At 51.9% G+C, this 21,111-nt stretch overlaps 6 protein-coding genes across 6 annotated transcripts; 3 read left to right on the plus strand and 3 right to left on the minus strand.

Annotated features, from left to right (window-relative positions):
• Positions 1-168: 168 nt before the first annotated feature.
• P153DRAFT_434865 (Rad4-domain-containing protein) lies at positions 169-5,882 on the plus strand (the record flags this gene model as incomplete). The annotated part of the gene is made up of 5 exons (XM_033673112.1): positions 169-3,561; positions 3,762-4,465; positions 4,524-5,592; positions 5,639-5,728; positions 5,841-5,882. 5 exons carry the CDS (start codon positions 169-171, stop codon positions 5,880-5,882), a joined length of 5,298 nt encoding a protein of 1,765 aa, XP_033519611.1.
• Positions 5,883-6,019: 137 nt separating this feature from the next.
• Positions 6,020-7,244, minus strand: P153DRAFT_349626 (uncharacterized protein). Its single transcript, XM_033666254.1, has 3 exons — positions 7,049-7,244; positions 6,416-6,992; positions 6,020-6,364 (listed from the first exon to the last, which is right to left on the minus strand). Exons 1-3 carry the CDS (start codon positions 7,210-7,212, stop codon positions 6,176-6,178), a joined length of 930 nt encoding a protein of 309 aa, XP_033519612.1. The 5' UTR covers positions 7,213-7,244; the 3' UTR covers positions 6,020-6,175.
• Positions 7,245-7,757: 513 nt separating this feature from the next.
• On the minus strand, positions 7,758-10,852 carry P153DRAFT_300481 (uncharacterized protein; the record flags this gene model as incomplete). The annotated part of the gene is made up of 7 exons (XM_033664330.1): positions 7,758-8,781; positions 8,832-9,239; positions 9,286-9,367; positions 9,417-9,437; positions 9,491-9,754; positions 9,804-10,186; positions 10,233-10,852. 7 exons carry the CDS (start codon positions 10,850-10,852, stop codon positions 7,758-7,760), a joined length of 2,802 nt encoding a protein of 933 aa, XP_033519613.1.
• An 875-nt stretch (positions 10,853-11,727) lies between these two features.
• P153DRAFT_370531 (ATP-dependent DNA helicase) lies at positions 11,728-14,331 on the plus strand. The gene is made up of 2 exons (XM_033669064.1): positions 11,728-12,253; positions 12,301-14,331. The coding sequence occupies exons 1-2, from the start codon at positions 11,942-11,944 to the stop codon at positions 14,140-14,142; spliced, it is 2,154 nt and encodes a 717-aa protein (XP_033519614.1). The 5' UTR covers positions 11,728-11,941; the 3' UTR covers positions 14,143-14,331.
• Positions 14,332-14,970: 639 nt separating this feature from the next.
• Positions 14,971-18,747, minus strand: P153DRAFT_349634 (glycosyltransferase family 2 protein; the record flags this gene model as incomplete). Its single annotated transcript, XM_033666255.1, has 3 exons — positions 18,373-18,747; positions 16,304-18,027; positions 14,971-16,250 (listed from the first exon to the last, which is right to left on the minus strand). The coding sequence occupies exons 1-3, from the start codon at positions 18,513-18,515 to the stop codon at positions 14,971-14,973; spliced, it is 3,147 nt and encodes a 1,048-aa protein (XP_033519615.1). The 5' UTR covers positions 18,516-18,747.
• Positions 18,748-20,339: 1,592 nt separating this feature from the next.
• P153DRAFT_370532 (uncharacterized protein) lies at positions 20,340-21,080 on the plus strand. Its single transcript, XM_033669065.1, has 3 exons — positions 20,340-20,452; positions 20,596-20,720; positions 20,819-21,080. Exons 1-3 carry the CDS (start codon positions 20,405-20,407, stop codon positions 20,862-20,864), a joined length of 219 nt encoding a protein of 72 aa, XP_033519616.1. The 5' UTR covers positions 20,340-20,404; the 3' UTR covers positions 20,865-21,080.
• Positions 21,081-21,111: the final 31 nt, after the last annotated feature.

Raw genomic sequence — 21,111 nt, forward strand, 5'->3', positions numbered from 1 at the left:
GTGCCGACGCGTTCGCGTTTTTAGCGATCCACAGATCGATCGTCCCGCGCGATCGGAATTTGACAGGGGCATATGCGTCATCGATCCAGCCATCACCTTGTAAACACTTTGGTACAAAACACCACAACAACATCTGCTCATGAAGCGATAACAAAAACCTCAGGCACAATGCCCCCCGTTCTCGCGCGCAAACGGCTACATTCTGAATCACCCACATCAGAACCGCCACCAAAACGCGCCCGCGCCCGCAACCCACCCGCTCGCCGTGGCAAAGAATCCGTTTTCGAGACATTGGACGCGCCTCCAAAAGTCAAGCGTACACTTTCGCAAACAAAGGCTTTTCTGCGACAGCAAGATGACGATAGCGAGCTCTCAGAGTCGGAAAGCAGTGAGGATGAATTTGAGGATGTGCCGTTGAAGGGTGCAGACAAGGGCAAGAGCAAAGGGAAGGCGCAAGAAGACGAAGACGACGAGAGTGAAGACGATGAGTGGGAGGATGCGTTGGGAACTCGCCATCATACAAAACTCGCGATGCCAGTCATCTCTGGCGACATCTCGCTTACGATCTCCGCCGCGCCTCAGACCGCGTTTGATTCGAGAGCCAACGGGAAGACGGGGCCTTCGAAGAGAGAGCGCCAGATACGGAATGCTACACATTGTATGCATATGCAGTTTTTGATGTTCCACAATCTGATACGGAATGGGTGGATACAGGATAAGGAAGTCCAGAAGATTCTGGTCGAGAGTCTATCGTTAGGTTGCTGGCGCGAGCTTGAACAGTACTGGCGGGATGCAGGTATCTCGGATGGACTTAGTCATGTTGTTGAGGTAGATAAGAAGGTGCTGAAAGCATTGGAAAAAGAGAAGAAAGACAGGAAAGGGACCTGGAAGAACAGCGGCAAGAACGGCGTCAAAGTCTACGACAGCCCCCAGGCCAAGCCCGTTCCGAACCGTGGAGAGAAGAGCAGTACACTGAAGGGTAAAAGCAAGGATGCACTCAAGATTGAGAGAGACCAGCGTGATTGGGGCGCAGCAACTGAACGAGTTGAGCCCAGCGCACCCAACATGTCCCACGGCGACCCACTACTACGCCTGTTGAAGTATCTATCGGCATTCTGGAAGGCGAAGTTCAAGATCACCGCACCTAGTTTGCGTAAGCGTGGATATCTGGCTCCTGCGGCCCTGGGAGCGGAAGTCAGAGCATGGGGAGAAGACCCTTCACATCCAGATACATTCGGCGAACGAGTTGAGAATCTCAACGCATTCCGCGATATGGCACGCAAGTGTCAAGGTAGTAGGGATATTGGTCAACAGCTCTTCACGGCCCTCATTCGCGGGTTAGGTATTGAGGCTCGAATGGTTGCCAGTCTGCAACCCGTGGGCTTTGGCTTCAGCCAAAGCGAAGAAGGCAAGCCAAAGAACCTTGAGAAGTTGAAGGATTTGGTGACAGCTACCTCTGCCAACGCCTCGGCAGCTTCTACTCCAGCAAACGGAAAAGCGAAGCAGCGCCTCGCGCCGCGAAAGAGGAGTGACTCAGTGGATTCTACGGCTTCTAAGAGCAGTGATCTCAGCAGTGTAATATCCATTTCGTCGGGCTCAGAGGGGGAGCGACCTGCGAAGAAGTCTCCAAAGACGCGCAACTACAGTGAAGAACTTCCTTATCCAACATATTGGACGGAAGCTATATCGCATCTCACTCACACTCCTGTCTCTGCCTCTCCACTCGCCCGCACAATCATTGCGAGTGCTGCCTCGCCCGACAAACTCGGTGAATTCTATCCGCGCGGTGTAGCAGCCGACAAAGCCAAGCAAGTCTTCGCCTACCTTATCGCTTTCTCTTCAGATGGCACAGCAAAGGACGTGACAACGCGCTATCTACCGAAACATCAATGGCCTGGTAGAACCAAAGGACTTCGCATGCCCGTAGAGAAGATACCCATTCACAACAAGCGAGGGAAAGTCAAGCGATGGGAGGAATGGGATTGGCTCAAGTCACTCATGCAACCTTATGCGCGACCCCACAAGAAGCGACAGCCCTGGGACGAGGTCGAAGACGAAGGTGACCTTGTTCCGGCAAAGCCAGAGAAGAAGAAGACCATGGACGATGAAGGCGGAAAGGAGACTCTTCAGGGCTACAAGAACTCCACTGAGTACGTTCTAGAACGCCATTTGCGGCGTGAAGAAGCGCTCATACCCGGTGCGAAGATCATCCGGCATTTCGTCACAGGCAAAGGCGACAATGAGAAATCAGAGCCAGTGTACCGCCGGAAGGATATCGTAAACTGCAAGACTGTCGAGTCGTGGCACAAGGAAGGCAGAGAGGTCAAAGAAACCGAGCAACCGCTCAAATTCGTACCTATGCGCGCCGTCACTGTCACGCGAAAACGCGAGATCGAAGAGCGTGAGCGTGTAGAAGGTGGAAAGATACAACAAGGGTTGTACTCTATTGCGCAGACCGATTGGATCATACCGGATCCAATCGTTGATGGTCATATCCCTCGCAATGCGTTTGGAAACATTGACGTCTATGTGTCTACTATGATACCAAAGGGTGCTGTTCATGTCCCTCTGAAGGGCACGGCACGTATTTGCAGGAAGCTGAACATCGACCACGCGGAAGCATGTACAGGTTTTGAGTTCGGCAAGCAACGCGCTGTTCCCGTTCTTACTGGCGTTGTCGTTGCGGAAGAGCATGAAGATCTTCTTATCGATGCCTGGGAAGTTGAAGAGGCCGAGAAAGCGAGAAAAGAAGCCGAAAAGAGGGAGAAGCTTGTTCTGGGCTTGTGGAAGAAGTTCTTCACTGGTTTGCGTATCGTCGAGCGCATGAAAGCAGAGTATGGTGACGATGTGGAGCTTCCTAAGCCGAAAGTTGAGGCAGCCCCGACTGGCAAGTCAGAGGGGACAAAGTCGGAGTGGGATGTATTTCAGGATCACACTGACTTTGCTGGCGGGTTTCTACGTGACGATGACGGAGCCGCAGATGGTGGATTCGTCAAAGACGAACACAGTCAACCAGATATGGCTGGTGGCTTTTTCGCAGCCAGCCAGGAAGAGCCCGTCCACGGCGATCTCACAATCGACCACGGCGAGCAGGCAGAGCAAGCACGTACATCCATCGTAGACAACGCCTTCCGAACCCCCATATCACTTACATCCGCACTTCAGCAACCCGCCAACCAAGACGACGACGAGCAGGACGAAGACATAGACATGCACCTCGACTCCGACCCCGACATCTCAGAGGAAGAAACACCCAAACCCGCCCCTCGACGCAAACCCCCAACATCGCAGTCCACACGCGGCCGCGCCAAACCAGCGGCCACTACACGCAAACGCAAATCTATCGTTGCGGACTCCTCAGACGAAGATATGCTCTCAGATGCTCCTGTGAGTCCGCCGCTGTCAACGCGGGCTGCGCCAAAGCGCAAAGCTGCGCGCAAGAGCGATGCGCAGGTCAAGAGCCACTTCTTCGCTCATGATAGCGATGGGGAGACGGATTTGACGGATATGACGGATAGGAATTCACCAAAGAAGGGCGCTGGGGCGAGAGGGAGGGGGAAAGTGGGTAGGGGGCGGGGACGGGGTAGGGGGAAGGGGAAGAGTTGAGTCAAAGGAGATTCTGGATACTAATGGCTAATATCAATGGTTGGATGGCTGAGATTGGAGCAGTGGGAGACGACATCTTTTGACTGGATTGGGGCGCACTTCTGAATGCACTGCACTGCGCCTGCCTGTATGCTGTCACCGCTAACCGGAAGAAGCTAGATTACAACACATCCCCTCATTTCAGCCTGCTCACAAGAAACACCTCCTTGACATCTCACTCATCTCTGTTATTGAGGATCTTTCTCACTCCTTGTTTCGACTCTGTATCTCGTCATTGGTTCACTTGGATGGCTTCATCTTCGTTTCGGTATCCACGTCGATCAAACGGACCATGTAGTCCTCCGGATCAGTCCAGCCTTGCGTCTCCTCTGTGCACACCTATGTCACCATGGACCAACCCTTATCTGCCAAATCTGTCGCGTACGGCTACGCCCGATACCACAACATCGGATCCGAAAGATCTTAGCTTTCCATTTAGAATTCACAACAAATTCGAGATTAATGACAAGCATGATGAAGATCTCGTATTACTTCCAAGACGTCGTGAGGATGCGGAGTCGATTCAAAGACCAACCCAAATGAGAACCTCTGTCGCGTTGCAAGGTGACGCATTTAAGTTCTGGTCCAAGTTCAAAGACCTATCAACAACAGAGGATTCTGATACGCAGTCCGATCCCTCAAATCCATACGAGCTTCTTGAGCAAACTCATGGGATCTCCGAGAAGAATGTTCCGCTTTCAGAAACCTATGACGGAGACTTCATGTCGACACGGTCGGTATTTTCTATGACCACTTTTTACACAGCACTAGCAGGCCTTGACAGGGACAACCTAACCACAAACCATCTAGGACTACGACCGTAAGTTTTATATAGGCTTTGATAAAGAGACAATGATCTGACCTTAGAGCAACATCAGTGACAATGCCTATGCGCAACTTCTTGAGAAGAAGAACTTGTGGCCAGTGGACCCTCAGATAGAGCAAGATTGGTCAGGACGAGGGCAACATGCGGAATTTCAGAAAGATGAGCGAAAGTCGATCACCGACTTGCTTGAGGTTCACGATACCTTGGGGAGCACACGCATTGCAGTCGTTCAAAGTGTCAAATGCCGGCGGATCCTCCTTGCGCGCAAAACTATCCAATGCGGCAGACATTTCACCAAGGAGCAGGCTATCGGAGAGGTTGCTCATCTGACCCGGCTCGATCATGCACACATAGTGCGTGTCGTCGGAACATATGTTGTAGGCAGGGAACTGTCTATCCTTATGTACCCTGTTGCGGAACAAAACCTCGAAACGTTTCTGGACGCCATATATGACGACGATGTATCCTACGAATACGCTGAGATGAAAACCTCATGTCGACGGTTCTTTGGCTGTCTTAGTAGCGCAATACACTACATTCACAGCAACGGGGTAAAACATATGGATATCAAGCCCACCAATATACTCGTCCGCAAGACGTACCCATGTCACAAAGTCTACATCGCAGATTTTGGAATAGCACGAGCGTACCATAGCCCTAGCGACGCAGAGACAGACAGTCCGACATCTTTCACAAGGAAGTACGCTTCGCCTGAAGTCATTAGCTATCAGGAGCTCGGCCTGTCCCGAGGGTTCCCGGCCGACATATTTTCATTAGGCTGTGTATTCGTTGAACTTGTGGCGGCGTACGATTGGCGTGATGACGGACAAAAACGGCTTCAGGAGTTGTTGAAGAAGAACCAAAAAGACGGGACCATCTCTTACTCGGCCAACCTCGATGCTGTGTCCCAGTATTTGCAAAGCTGTTACGACCAGTACTTAACAGGCTTCCTCGTTTCGAATGTGGCCTTCCTCACAATATGTGACATGATTAGCGAAGATCCCAAACATCGCCCAACATCTGAGAAATTGGTGGGTATCTTCCGACAACAAGACTGCTGTGAATTAGGTCGCGAACCACTCATGGCCATGTCTATTGACTGGTCAACACGGTCTCCATTAGTGGGTTGAGTCGGGTAACCCAGCGGTTACGAACTATGTGAAGTAGATGACTGGGAGAATGGTGCTGTTTGCTCCAGGATCAGATGAGAGGGGAAATGCGTTGCGAGTACCCTTCCATGCGGCATGTATGGTGATGGTGAGATCGCCTAAGCTTGTGATCATTCATCAGGATTAAGGAAGGACCCAATGCGTTGTGTCGAGCCCGGGAGGGTATGTAGTGAGCACTTGAGACTTGCTTCACAGATTAGGTGTGCAAGGTGGAGAAACGCGAAGCTAGAGGAACCGGTTGATCGTTCTCTAGTTCGAAGACCGAGATGTGTGGTTGCTCTGCGACATTCTCCATGTATGTCGGGACATGTCATATCGGAAGGCGGGCAAGGATGAGTCTCGATTATGACAAAGGGAGAATTTACATGACTTAGATTGAGAACAACGAGTATATTTTGAAGAGTAGATATTTTCATGTATATATATTGAACGGAGTAGATAGTTTGCTTGAATGAAATCCTTTTTGTTAGTTCCATCTCGTTTATTTTTATTTCCAATTTGCTGACCCTGGACTTTTACGTCGTCGAACCGAAACTCATAGCTCCTTCAGCTTGTTCACCTGGCTCTCCTCTTTCCTCAACTCCTTCTGCCCTGTGACCGGTCGTCCCTCGACGGCCTTCTCACCACCAAAAGTCCTGAATGCGTTGTAGAAGATCCATTCCGTCGCATGCTCGACGGGCTCATCGAAGAGGTATGGCAAGAATGGAACGGCCGCGAGACCAAGCTATTTATTGTCAGTTGTGTCTTCAATCACCAAAAAAATACAATGACATACCCCGATGGGACCCCACGTCCTGATCAACTTGTTCCTAACATCTTTCAACGCACGTCCAGAGTACCTCACAATACTATGTATCGTAAACGCAGGCAGACCCATAGACGCAACAGCCTGGAACACAGCTCGCTGAGCCATAACTGATCTATAGTCCTCAATCGCCGGTATACGCCCCGGGATAATCTCCCCACCCGTGAGGATACTTCCCTCGCCGCCAGCCTTGACGCCCTCGGTGCTCGTGACTTTCTTGCCCAGCTCTTGCACCTTGCCTATCACGCCTGTAGGCCGCCCAGTGGCTACCATATCCGCCTGCTCCTTCTTCTCTTCAGTCGGATCGGGGTGCAGAGTCTTTTGGTTTCGGCAGTACGCTTTGTAGCCTTCGTGTGCTACATCACCTGTAAGGTACAACCAGGACACACCGTACGCGCCTTTGATCAGGTATGGATGTGCGATGGGGCGGAACGATTCGCCAATATCGGAAGTGTATGCGACATAGCGGTGGGCAGACAGCATGATGGTTCGTATGCGGGTTGCGTAGGCGGCATAACGGATTGAGGTGTCTGTTGTGTCTTCGGCGCTGTATACTTTTAGCTGTATACTTTTCAAGCATTGTAGAGATATGGCAGCACACACGTTCCATCATACAGATCATCAAACATCGTCTCATTGTCGAGTGTTTTCTGTATCTCCTGCGGCAGCTTCTTCCTCGGCGGGAGTGTTGCGAGGTCGGGTCGCGTGCCATCGCGCTCGTGGGGAACGCTATCGATCTCCTGGATGCGCTTGTCGTCTTTTGCCATGTTGGGAAATATGTCTTTTTCTTTCTACGAACTTGGGACGGGGAACTGAATGAGCCGGACAAAGGAAAAAGTCGGGGATTTTGACGGAAGTTGGTGCCTCGGGTCAGACGTCATTGCCATTGTCGGAGTTCGTTCCGCATCCTTGCGAAGTGTGGGGGCTCAACCAGGCACAGCATCACGAGGATCTTTGAGCTAGGCCTTTGTGTACTTGCTTGTGATTGGTTTTCATTGTTCATCCTGCGGGGATGGGCGCAGTGGGATAAGAAAGAAGACATTTAAAGACGCATATCGGGGGTCTATGAATGATGAAGGCATTCCAGATCTAGAAGGCCTATCGATCTGCAAGACGACAAATCCTCGTTCGATCTTGCAATAATGGTGTTCAGATGTGAGACCTGTGGAAACGACAATTGAGAGACATGCTGCATGATAGATTCCGAAACGTCCGACAATTAAGTACACCATTCCCTTATGCAAACCCTCAGGCCTCAGAAGGCACTCCCGTCCAGCATGATTACCCACCCTAACGCCAACAACCTAAATCATCACTGCTGCTCCGCCAGTCTCTCCACAAGGCCCCTAATCTTGGGCCACAGCTCCGGAATCCTGAATGGCTTCGAAATCGCATCATCCATCCCTCCCGCAATAGCCTGTTCCACCTGCTCAGGCCGCGCATTCGCACTGACAGCTAAGATGGGGAGTCTGGGAACTTTTCGCGTACCGTCCGTGGTCGAACTGTGCATCGGACGCGGAGGAGCCAGGAGGCCGAGCTGCTCGTACTCGCGGATTAGGCGAGTGCAGGTCAAGCCGTCCATGATAGGCATTTCGATATCCATGAGTATGATGTCCAGAGGGTGTTTTGTCGCACTGTAGGGAGACGGATCTTCCTGTGCTTCAGTTGAGATAGTGTCTGCGTCTTCTTGTTGCGAATTGTTCTCTTGCCAGTAGACGCTCTCTTTTAACCAGTCCACTGCCTCCTGACCATTGCCGGCGACACTGACGTCCCAGCCAAATCTTAGCAACTGCTTGCGAAGAACCTTCTGATTGACGAGATTGTCTTCCACGATGAGGACATTGAGCTTGACGGCCCGCATCGCGTCGTCGGTAGAAACTATACGTGAAAGTTCTGGGCGAGCTCGCGTTTCCAGACCGGCTGGTGGGTCTACAATGCGCGTGCCGATGAAGAAGGCGAAATTCGAGCCGACGTTGCTTTCGGAATGAACACCGATCGCGCCGCCTTGCAGCGCCGCAAGAGATTTGGAAATGAAGAGACCGAGGCCTGAACCGCCGTACTTGACATGTGTGCGAGGCGTGGCCTGAGAAAACCTGGAGAAGAGCTTCGTTTGTTCGTCAAGTGTCATGCCACAGCCAGTGTCAGTGACTTGAATCCAAAGGTATGCTTTCCTTCCTGTTCCCCACTCTGGCCCGTCGAGGATGTCAGTTTCAGGCGTGTCGTGGTTAGTGAAGCTGATATTTTGCCAACACTTGGGCGGACGGGTCCAGGAGCCGCCGATGGTCACTGTGATTTTGCGTGTCGGTCGGTCTTTAGTGAATTTGATAGCGTTTGTGCTTTGGGAGTTAGTCCGTCGTGCATATAATATGCTGAGTATGCAACTTACAGAAGATTGAAAAATATTTGTAGCAGACGCGAAGGATCCAGCATCGCCGTCCTAAACTCTCGTAGAGTTTCGTCTTCCTTGAATTCGAGCTTAATCTTCGCATGGCCGCACTCAGCATCAAATAATTTCATCGCATCTGAGACCACAGCCACGGGATGTACGCGCGTAGGTGAGATTACTGTTAACTCAGAGTCGAGCTTCGACAAAGTGAGTACGTCGTCGATGACGCGCTTTTGGTGAATTGAGCATTGAACAATGGTCTGCAAAGATTCCGTAAGATCTTCTCGTATCCCAGATGTGTCGTTGTCGAAAAGTGTTGTTGATTTGAGAGTATTGATTACTGAATCTGCGCATTGCACAACAGCTGATAACGGATTACGAAGCTCATGGGATGTCATGTCAATGAAGCTTATTGCAGTTAGCGACATGCATCCTCCCGTGCACGGGGACGTACTTTTCTTGTTGTCGCTTGGCTTCTAGAGCTTCCTGAATTCTCTGCTGCTGGAAGCTTTCCGCCCATTTGAATTGTGAGATGTCTAGTGTAATATCAGCGCATGTCACCCGTACAATACACGGATCTAATACCAAACAGTGTACCCATGATGCCTGATGGTGATGTTAGCAAGCGCTTGGTAGGTTGGGATATCTGGGGTTTCTACTTATGACATTCCCACTTTCGTCCAGCTCTTGGTGACTCGAACTCTCCACCCAGATATTGGAGCGTGCACCGTCTTGGTTTATCCATGTCGTCCTGAGCCGGAATTGCATTGAATCAGACTTCTTGCCCTCAACGATAGCGGCCCAGTACGCGTTCACGGCTTGTACGTCCTCTTCAGCGATAACTTTAAGCCAGTCGGCCTGTCCAGGTTCCCCTCGCGATAAGCCTGTGAGCTCGAGAAATTGATCGTTGCAGAACGTCATGCCTTGTATCGCCGTTAGGGACGTGAATGTGTTGCTATCCTGAGCACGTACCAGTCTTCGGGACAAATATGTAAATTGCCGTGGGTGAAAGCTGAGCGAATCTCTCGAACTTGAGTTCTGACAACCTGACTTGTTCGAGGGCCTCAACGCGCGCCTGGATTACTTCTTGCGACTTCTTCTGCGCGTTGATATCGATGGTATTACCAGCAATACTAACCACATTACCCTGGTCGTCGAGGACGGGCACACAAGAGGAAAGAACCCATTGTGCGGATGTGACTGTATCAGCCGAGGAGCTCCATCTCATTTCAAAGGTCACAGGATTGCCTGACACTAATTCATTCCACATAGTTAAGACGAGAGTTTGATCCTCCGGGTATACGAGTTGCATGAAAGAGAATTCAACGTGCGCAGGAAGATCCCGGGGATGGGATCTGAAAGCCATTAGCATTGTCTTTGGAGCAAGTCATTCATACGTACGAGAGCCGATACCACGCTTCATTGGCGTGAATTAACTTTCCTTCAGGACTGTACTCGAACACTCCCACATCGCTCATCTCCATCATAGTCTGTATGCTCTCCCACCGCGCTGTAAAGTTCTCGGGTGGTATAAACATATTTCCAAGCTCGTTGGTTCTGCTATGCTGGATCTTTTTCATCACGTCATCTTTCGAGCGCCGGTAGACAGAACTCTGCTCTCCCGCTCTTAATCCTGCGTCTATGCTTGCTGATGTTTCGGGACGGTTTCCGTTGCCTTGGTGCTGCTCTTTCGATACATCCTTGACCACTTTTATGATTTTCCAAGTGCCACTGTGTCCAGTTGTTTTTGCAGACCAGATCCTTTCTGCAAACTCAAATTCTTGTTTGTAGTTGCCCAACGCGTATGTCCAGGATCGGAAAAGGAGTGTTGGATCATCCTGCGCCAACACCACATCTCGAAGACCACTTTTCCGGAACGCCTCGTTGCAAAACAGAAAGTCAAACTCCAGTACTCCAACTCCACTAGATCCAGACTTGATGACAAAAGTTGGTGCAGGGTCTGCTTCCAAAGTTTCCAGGTCCAGCAAAGTTGGACGAGTATCCCCCTCATTTGGTGGCATTCCGGTTACTCCTAAGTCCGCGGAACGACCCTCACAGATCAGGCCATCCAGTTTCGTTGGGAAATCTTACGCAGTGATGTAAGAGGGGATCGACGTGGAGTCGAATAGGGAATGCGTGAGATGTTTGTGACTCGTGGAGTTGCTGAACAATGGTAGTTACTCCCCAAGGTAAATAGCCTACTTCATATTTTCGCCACCAAGCACTAGCGAGCGCGCTTCCCGATGTGGATTGTGAGAAATTTCGCAATGGACTCGTGTTTTAGTAGGAACATTCCATCGAGCAACCAGCATGGACGTTGATACTGGACATTCGGGATCGAGCCAGACCGGTCTAGATCGCGACCTATCGGTACCTGCGGAGTTCTGGCCGATCGCCACCGAGCTTTCAAGGTTGGGCGGATATTTGATATAATTCCCATGCTGGAATGGTGCCAGTATGTAGGCCAGCAAAACAGCGTCAGCAGATGGGCCATCGGAGATCTGATAGCTTAGTAAGCGCGGGCATCATAGCAATCACTAAAAACATACATCAGCAAGCTCAATTATACGCCCGAATCCAAGTTCGACTGTGAGCCTAAATCTAGCTTAATTGCTAGTTGAAGCTACGAGTTTATATGTAAACTTAACTCTCAAGCTCGATTGTAAGGTAGAATCGCAAACAGGAAAAGAAGCAGGAGCAGAAGTGATAAATGAGGGAAGATGGTTCCGGAACAACCATCCGCCGTAGATAAGAAAACACCGATACGCAGCAGGCACAAACAGGAAACAACAACTTTGCAGGGCAACCACGAGGTGAGTTTTCAATACTATCCCACAAGAAGGTGACTATTTTATTAATATATGGCGTTTATGGTAAATTCTAACACCGAATATAGCATATTCGGTCGCCGGAATATAAAGAAATAATAATCTGTTTATGCGATGTGGAGCCTTGGGCGTGTTTCACGTCATGTGATGACGCGTAAAGATGTCAATCGAGTCGCGTTATGTGTACTCCACCCTTTCACTCGACGTCCATATCCAGCAACACACAGTATTCGGTCAGCACGCACAAATCGAAAGTCCTGCGACCCACCGACTACCTACACGATGAGTAATGATGAGTTCGACATGTCGTCTGAGGATGAGGCTGCGCTCGTAGCCGCATCTGCAAGAGTCACGAATGCAAAGCGCGACCGCAGTCACGAGGTGGCATTACGTCCTGGCAAACGATCAAAAATTACAAACAAAACAAATACAGCGCCCTCACATAACACTGTACTAGCGAACAAAATTCTCAAAGAACATTTCAACCTCGATGGCTTCCGGCTCGAGCAGGAGGCTGCAATCTCACGTCTGCTTGACGGCAATAGTGCAGTCATTGTGTTCCCCACTGGTGGAGGGAAAAGTCTGTGCTACCAAGTAAGTCGCTTCTTTTTGTCAAACGCTGTGTCTACTGATCAGTTCAGGTTCCCGCCGTTGCTTTCAAATATCAAGATCAGGAAGACGGGTCCAGAGCATCAGGATACCATGGAATTACCCTTGTGATATCGCCACTGATCGCCCTGATGAAAGACCAAGTCGATGCTCTCTTGCGCAACAATATCAAGGCTGCAGTACTCAACTCTTCCGTCTCGCGCGATCAATACCTGGCCGTGCACGATGATCTTAGAAACGGACGTCTGGACCTGCTCTACTGCGCCCCCGAGAGGCTGAATAATGAAGGTTTCATCGCTACACTGAAAGCAATTCCCGGCGGCATTCGACTCTTGGCTGTTGACGAAGCCCACTGCATCTCCGAGTGGGGTCACTCGTTTCGCCCAGATTACCTCAAGATCGCTAGATTTGCCGAAGAAGCTGAAGTCGAAAGAGTCGTCTGCCTGACAGCTACTGCAACGCCGAAAGTCTCTGAGGATATTCTGACCGCGTTTTCGATTCCGAAGGAAGGCCTGCTTCGAACTACCATGTATCGACCCAACCTGCGTCTGCTTGCGGAGGCGAATCCCAAGGGTACCGACTACGAAGCGAAACTCGTCGTACACCTGAAGGCTAATCCCGGTCCTACGATCGTCTACATCACGCAACAGAAAGCTGCGATGGAGCTGGCTGCCACCTTAAAGAGCAAAGGCTTTCCAGCAAAACCGTATCACGCCGGCATGACTCCAGAACTGCGTACACAAACTCAAGACGAGTTTCTAGGGAGTGAAAACATGATTGTAGTCGCTACCATTGCTTTTGGTATGGGTATTGACAAGCCAGACATCCGCAACATTGTTCATTTCGATATCCCAGACAGCATCGAGTCGTACTGCCAACAAATCGGCAGAGCAGGGCGAGACGGCAAGCCGAGTACCTGCATGTTCTACCTTTCCACCAAGGACTTCCACATCCGGAACATCTTTACATATGGGGACCGACCATCGCTGCACTCGCTCCGGCTTCTGTTTAAGGACTTGTGTTCGCCACACCGGAAAGAACTCAATGTTGGAGACACGTTCACTGTAGAGCTGTACACGCAGTCGAGAGATGTCGACATTACGCCCACAATTCTCGGCATCTTGTACGCCCAACTAGAACTCCACTTCAAACTCTTCCGTGCTGCCGGCACACAATACAACAGATACAAATACACAGTCAAGGATAGAAGGATCCTCGACAACGACATCTCCCCCGCCGCCCACGCCATCAAAGGCGCCTCAAAGCAGCTCCAAAAATGGACACACATCGCACTCGACGAGCTTACAGCCTCAACCGGCATCCCCCGCGCCGACCTTGTCCGCACCCTCGAAACCTGGAACGAGTACGACGCAATCGACCTACGCAAAGAATCCGTATCGCACGTCTTCCGCCTCTTACGTCCACTCCCCTCCTCAGCCACCGAAATCAACGACATAATCACCCACCTCGACAGCAGCATGGGCGCAACAGAGCAGCAAAACCTCGCCCGTACAAAATCCCTCATCGATCTCATCACGTCCAAACAATGCTTCTCGCGCTCCCTCGCCGCCTACTTTGGCGAAACAAAGAACCTGCCAAAAGCTTGCATGCACTGCACTTGGTGCGAGACACACACGCAGGTCGTCCTCCCCAATGAGCCGCCACTCCCTCCCGACGAGGCGAAAGTGCGCAACGTGCTCGACGCGGTCGGTGTGCGTGACGACCCGCGGTTCCTGGCGAAAATCGCGTTTGGCATAAATAGTCCGCGGATCACGGCGCTGAAGATCAAACAGACGGGCGTGTTTGAGTCGATGAATGTTTGTGATTTTGAGGCGTTGGTGAGCGTGTTTAGGAAGGCGTGTGGGGAGGAGTAAGATATGACATGCCATGACATGAAATAACATGATATGTGAAGGAAGGGAAACACCTACCTTTTTCCCCTTGTGCGGCTAGCTACAGGGGGATACGGGGTTGACGCGGGAGGGCGGTGCAGGGGAGAGAACAAGGACGGATACCCAGTGTACATTCCGTTGTGTTTGGATAGAGTGAAATGTTTTCTTTTATGACTGTTCATCTGTCTTCATCCCCCCCCCCTCCCCCTGTGTCATGCATCAACATCCATCCATCCATCCAGACATCACCAACGCACACACACCCTCTACCTCTTGAATCCCCACCCTCAAAAAGCTTCCTTGCTTCGTCCCATCTGCACACCAATCTAGCATTCATCCCAACCTTGCCCGTCCTTCTATTCCTCTGTTCGTTGGTCGTTGGTCCTTCCTCCCTCGTCATGTTTACTCCCATGCGCTCTGCGATGTCGATCGAGATAGGCTGGTACGTCCCATGTCCATTCGTCGCGGAAAAGTAATGTCTTGCCCAGAAGAATACACACAGCACTTCCACCCCATACAAGCAGTGTATACATTCCAATCCAACAAGTAGAAAGAGAGACGAGTACTAAGAAGGTATATTCATTATCGTATCGTGCGCAAAACTATCCTATCCTATGGTAAACTACTTACTTTACTTTACTTGGCCAAACTCTCCTTCCATCAATCGGGCGATCACATAAATCAAGCCCAGGTATAAACATCCCCTCCCCCCCAGTCTTCCTTCCATCCCAAGCCCCTACTCATGAAAAATCGTAAGTCCCGTCCACCAAATCATTACCACCACCTCCGCACCCCTCACAAACCCCTCAATTACCGCCCCACACTGCTCCCCCCCCAACTACTCGGCGCCAAACTACTAATCTTACTCTTAACCGTACTCCCACTCATCCAGCTACTAACCCCACTCCCCCCCCCAAACCCAAACTTCCACCACTTCCTCCCGAAGCGCTTCCTCCCCAGCCCGCCCCCAAGCCCAGTCTTACTCTTCTTATCCTCCATCCTATCCTCCCACTTAAGTTTCGTCTCCATAACATTCTGCACCGCGTTGAGCGCAAGGAACGTCATACTGCCAATAGCGCGGAACAGCGCCAACCCGGCCACCGCCCACAAGATGAATGTAAGATAAAAATTATGCGTAACCTTCTTATTCCCATACGCCTCACTAATAGACATAGCCAGCACAGCATTGCTAACCAGCCAGATAATAACCATATACGTGCGGACCGCGCGGTAGTAATCCTCCTGTTGCTGGGATTCGCTGAGCGGGGGCTCGGGGACTTCTACGCGATCGCGCAGGTTGCGGAGAGCTTCGTCGTAGCCGGAGTCGATGTCTAGTTGCTCGGAGGGCATTTCGAGTTCGACGACGTTTGAGCCGGACTTTGCTTTTGCGTCGCCGAGATCGGTTTTGGCTACGTTGTCGCCTTTTGTGCCCCAGGAGATGTCGTGTGTGTTGCAGAAGGCGTAGACTTGTAGGGTGCAGATGTAGGAGGGGAGGAGGGCGAAGTATTGGCCGCTGGAGGTGAACATGTGCCAGGGGTCGAGGTACATGAAGGACATGAGGAAGTAGAGGCCGATAGTGGAGAGAGTCGAAACGATGAGGTTTGTGAAGACGTTGTTGCCGAGTTCGGCGCCGCTGGAGTGTTTGAGTTGGTAGACGATGATGTAGACTGAGGCGAAGGTTGTGTAGGCCATGATTGTGCCGTAGCCGATCATGCTCCAGAGGAACATCTTCTTGGCGCCTTGTGGCCGGTTGCCCATCGAGAGGATGAATTGCAGGCAGATGAGTAGCACGCATGTGTAGCGGAGGATGTAGAAGATGTATTTTCCGATGCTGTGGCCGAACGGGTCGAGGTCGGGATCGCTGAGCGAACCGGCGACGAAGTAGAAGGTGAGGTAGAAGTTGGCGAGCGAGAAGAAGGTGAACAGCAGCTGCACGAACTGGTAGATGAATTCGACGTGGAGGAGCAGCTTGCGCATGAGGGTGTGGTCGGTTGACCAGATCTGCTTGAAGTGGAGTAGCGAGTAGACGGCAGCGAAGAAGGCACCGTTGAGCCAACGACGACGCTGGGAGATGAACTCAGGAACGGAGTCTGTCGGTTGTTAGTTCGCATACTTAATTTGATATCATGGTTTGAGAACATACCCGGCACATCAGTCTCACCCGTCGCGGCCTTGACATACTTCAACACCCACTGCTCGTTGCGCTTCGCCACCAGCTCCCAACACAAGATACGATCTTCAGCCAAGTACATATTGGCGGTAAAGACATCCGCATCCTGTCCGTGAAGCGTCTCTCCCTTGAAGTACTGGCTCAACGGACCATGCCCCGTCTCATCATTCTGCAGCGCGTAGTATCGATACGCTGACAGCGCACCAGGCAGCACCGTAATATAACCAAAGACCGATTCCAGAGGCTTATCGAGGATGTTGGACATCTTGTACTCGAAGTTCTGCGACGCAACAAGCGGATTGAGAAGACCGAGCCAGGCCTTACCCTTGCCCGCTTTGATCTCGCCTGCAGCACCGGCAACGGAAGAGTCAGTGTCGAATGCTTTCCACAGATGATACAGCGCCTTGGGCCCTGGCTTCGTTCCGACATCGAGAAGAATGCAGATATTTGGGTTCAGGGCACGGCCAAAAGCGTTGAAGTACCAGCGATGCGAGTTGAGTTTCTTCGAGTTCCGCTCCTTCAAGCAGAAGATCATCTGGCACGGAACAATCCCCTTCTCAGCGCCCTTGAACTTCAAGTCCGAGTCGAGCGAGACTTGTGTGGTGTACTCGTAGACGTGGGCCGTGACCTCCTTCTGGTTGACGTGGTTCTTCGCGATACCCTCCTGGAAGCACCCCATAGCCGCTATCGCATCCAGCGTTCGAGGATGCACCTTCCCACGACCATCTGAAATAATGCAGACGACAATCTTCTGCCACCCGTCTTTACCCCACGTCCTCGACTTCATGCGTGTGCAGAAATGACTAATATTCTGCATGACGCCGTGCATGGTGCGCGTAAAGTCGATCTCGTTCTCGTTGTACATGGTGATGCAGATGAAGAGCTCCGTCTCGCGCGCATTCCCAATGTTCTGGCGCAGCTTGTAGCCGCGGTCCACAAAGTCGTCTGGGTCGCATGTCACAGCGGTGTAGCGCATGTGTGTGAATTCAATATCGTCGCGTCGCGGGAGGAAACTGTACAGGATGGTGGGGATCTTGCATTCCAGGATGAGCTCACCGTTGATCAGGCGGACTTCTTTTTTCGTCATAACGGCGTCGCGCGCACCGCGTCTTGTCTGCGCGCCGTCGGGGGCGGGTCCGTAGTGCTCTGCCTTTTCCGACGGCGCCGTGTGGATGTCGGTGTAGGTGTCGTCGGAGGCGTACGAGTCGCGCGAGTGGATGCTCGGGCGGTCGTCCATGTACTCTGTGAAGGGGTCGTCATCGTCGTGGTCATGGTCGTCGTGGTCGTCGCGGATGTGTATCGACGTCATGTCCGTCATGTCTGCTGTGTATTCCGAGTCGCGCGTGACGGGTCGCGCACCACCAGAGAACAGTGGCGCCGGCGGCTGCACGCGCGATGGGCTCCCGGGCCTGCTGTCGCCATAGTAGCGTGATGTGGGTGAGCCGGGTCGCGGGTTGCCGTTCAGGTCGACAGGCTCGTAGTAGTGCCCCGAGGCTGGTGGGCGCGCGTAGTCGTACGAAGTGCGTGTGGGCGAATAGGGACGGCCTGGCGCGGGCCGGTCGGGCGAGTATGGGCGGTGGATCGAGGCGTAGGCGTACGAGTCGTTTGACGGCGGGGGCATGTTCGGGGCAGTGTCCAGCACTGAGGGGGTGCGCATCAGGCCCGATGCCTGCGGCTGGTATGAGCGGGAAGGGGGTCTGTGGGAGTCGCGCAACGGTAAGCCAGTGTCTGAGGGAGCGTCGTCGTGCTTGGTCCAGCTCTTCTTGCGCCGTGCGGGCTGCGTCACAATGGCAGTGTTGGCGAGCACGTCGCCCGCCTCGCGCAGGAAGTCGACAATGCCCGCCTCGGCCTCGCGCTGCCTGCCCACTTCAGACGGCGTCATGGTTCCGCCCAGCGCCGCCACGTTGCTCTTCGCGCCCGACATGTCTGAAGCCGCCTCGTTGAAGGAGCGTCCTCTGCACAAGCAAGCAAGATGAGTATGAAATGGCAGCAGGGCAACTGCAGAAGAAACACGAAACAAGAGACAGGAGAGAGACACTCACGCCATATAGCTCGAGCTGTCGTCGACATTAGTCAACAGGCGCATCGTGGGCCCCCCGTGCATCTGCGGCGACCGATCATCCTCGTCGTCGTATGCTGGCGGCCGACTGTAGTGTCCGCCTCCCGGTGTCGTGGGCCCGTCCATTGCGACAATCCTCGCCGTGTGCGTTGCGAAAAAGCCCGTCCGTGTGTCGTATGCCGTATGTCGTGTATCGTATGTCGTGAATGTCGTGATAAGACGGTCAAAACACTATCCAAGCGTCGCGCAATACAGCGATCCGTATCGTATTCCTTCCGCGGCCAGCTACCTAATGAATGACCCCAGGAACGCGGTATGAATGTGGACGAACTTGTGTTTGAGCATGAGCTTCAGGGCAGAGTGGAGTTTAGACGTTCTAGGGCGGGACGGGGCTGCATATCCAAACTCGTTGGCACTGTTGTCCAGCTTCCGAGCCGCTTCCGACGTTGTCAGGGAAACCATGCTCAGCGTGGCTTAGACACTGCCTGAACCACCAATTGACCCTCCCCGCTGTGCCAACCGCTGTGATCTGATCTGAACCGTTCTCTGCGCTTGTCTACATGTCGTCGCACATCCTGTTCTGTCGCTTCTTCTCGTCTAGCTGTCAAAACAAAGGTTGGCTGTCAGTCACCGCCTCGTACCTGACTGGACCTGACTAGCGAACAACACATCACCACTTAGCGCTCAACACTTTTGTCGCCCTCGACTGGCCTGCGTTAAAGCTTCTCAATAAATCTAGATTCGTGTGCATAGCTAGGACAGACTCAATCTTGACATCAACACAGCCCTTCCACTTTCATCGACATGTAGACGTGTATCCCCGTGACTTCGCGACTGCAGCTGCATGCATGCATGCAAGCTGATCCCGTACCCAACCAACAACGCACGGTACATACACGGTATCCGCCTCCAATACAGCAATGTACGACACTTGTCGTGTTCGCTGCGCCTTGCCAATCCTATAATTCCGACGTCGTGATCGTGCTCGCTATCTAAATCACCCATGCATGGCCTTCAGCCTCACCTCGACCGCTTCTCGTCGAAACGCACTGAGACGAAATGGGCCGGTTGTGAGTGAGTGTATTGCCCTCTACGCGTTTCCAATCTACTGTTCGTCTGGGGTAGAAAGTGGAATCTGGGGGTGGGTCAATATATCCCCTCCCAGCTCAAATACGTCTTATCTTGTTCTTCTGTGTTATACATCATCTCTCCCTGACAAGAGAGATGATTACTTTCAATCTCGGTTCTCAATCGACGTCAATAGTGCTGTGCATTGTACCGCTGAGTATTTATCTAGATATCGTGAAATTTTTACCCTATCTTATGCTGTCTTCATTACAAAACCAGAGTCGGAAGCAGAAGAACTACGAGCTTCGATTCAAGACTACGTATATGAATATATTTGTGCTTGGAGAAGGTAACTACATGCACAACTCGCGAAGATGCCAGTAATCCATCGTTGAGATTCAAGTCCAGGAGACAGAATCTAGGATTAAAGTGAATTGAATTTCCTAAGCCTACATCTAAATTCATCTATGCTTCATAGGATTAGAATCGTCCAGTTCTAAACTCTCATTAAATACGCTACAAACAGACACCTCAGCGTATTAACAAACAAGTCAATACCTCCAGCATAAAGTAGCAAGATAACAGTAGAAGCATCAAGATATATACTGACTCGCACTCCGACTCCCAAACCTCTCCAAGCAATCTACCACCCTATCCACGCCCATGATACATCCATCCAACACCTAATATAATACCCAAAGAAACCTCCATCCAACGTCCCAAAAAGGCCACCAACAGCCCAAACACCGCAGCAACTAGCCATCCCCTCACCACTGTGGCGCAAGCCCCATCAGCCACACCCGCCCGCCCACCCGCTTAGTCACCCCTCTCGAATCCCCAAATCCAATTCCTCATCTTTCCCGACCGACAGCTCCGCACCTCACCTCTTACCAAACCCATCACCCCCGCCTCACCTCGCCGAAACACTCCCCCGAAAAACCGCAAAAATGGTCGCAATGTACACCGTCTTCGGCCGCCAGGTCGGCTCGCACGTCGTACGTCTCCCACCCAGCCATGCATTCCCGGACAACCTCCGCCATCAGCGGCGCATGCTAGCAGCACCGCATATGCGACCACCGCATTGAGAAGTCAGAGCATTGAGATACCAGGGCATTGCGCTGACCCAACGAAAATATAGCTAGCCATCGCAACCCTCAGCGTAACCTTCGCCGGCGCAGCGCTCAGCATGGGCGGCAGCAAGGCTGAGGCGTCGACGCAGCCGCCGATTAATGCGAAGACTAAGGAGGAGGAGAGCTTTGTTAAGTATGTTCTTCACTTTTCGTTGACAGAAGGGGAGGGGGGAAGGAGGGGGGGGGTGAGTTGAATGGATGGATGAATTGGTGGCTAATGCGATGGTGTAGGGATTACGTTAAGAAGGCTGCTGAGAAGGTGCAGGGTAAGGCGTAGATGGATTGATGAGGGGATAAGAGTGCGCGGGATGAGAGGATGGATGAGCGTGGGAATGGAAGGAGAAGGAGAGGGAGAAAAACTGTAGATACGCCACTTGTACCAACAGCATGACAAGACAAGATAAGATGAGACAGCCTTGGAACGATACGATTCTCCTCGACATGCGCTCACTTGTGGGAGACGTGAGATGTGAAGTGAAGTGAAGTGAAGTATGCAGACATCAGATATCGGGGTATACCCATTC

Source organism: Dothidotthia symphoricarpi (genome assembly GCF_010015815.1).
Source record: "Dothidotthia symphoricarpi CBS 119687 unplaced genomic scaffold P153scaffold_21, whole genome shotgun sequence".
NCBI lineage: Eukaryota > Fungi > Ascomycota > Dothideomycetes > Pleosporales > Dothidotthiaceae > Dothidotthia > Dothidotthia symphoricarpi.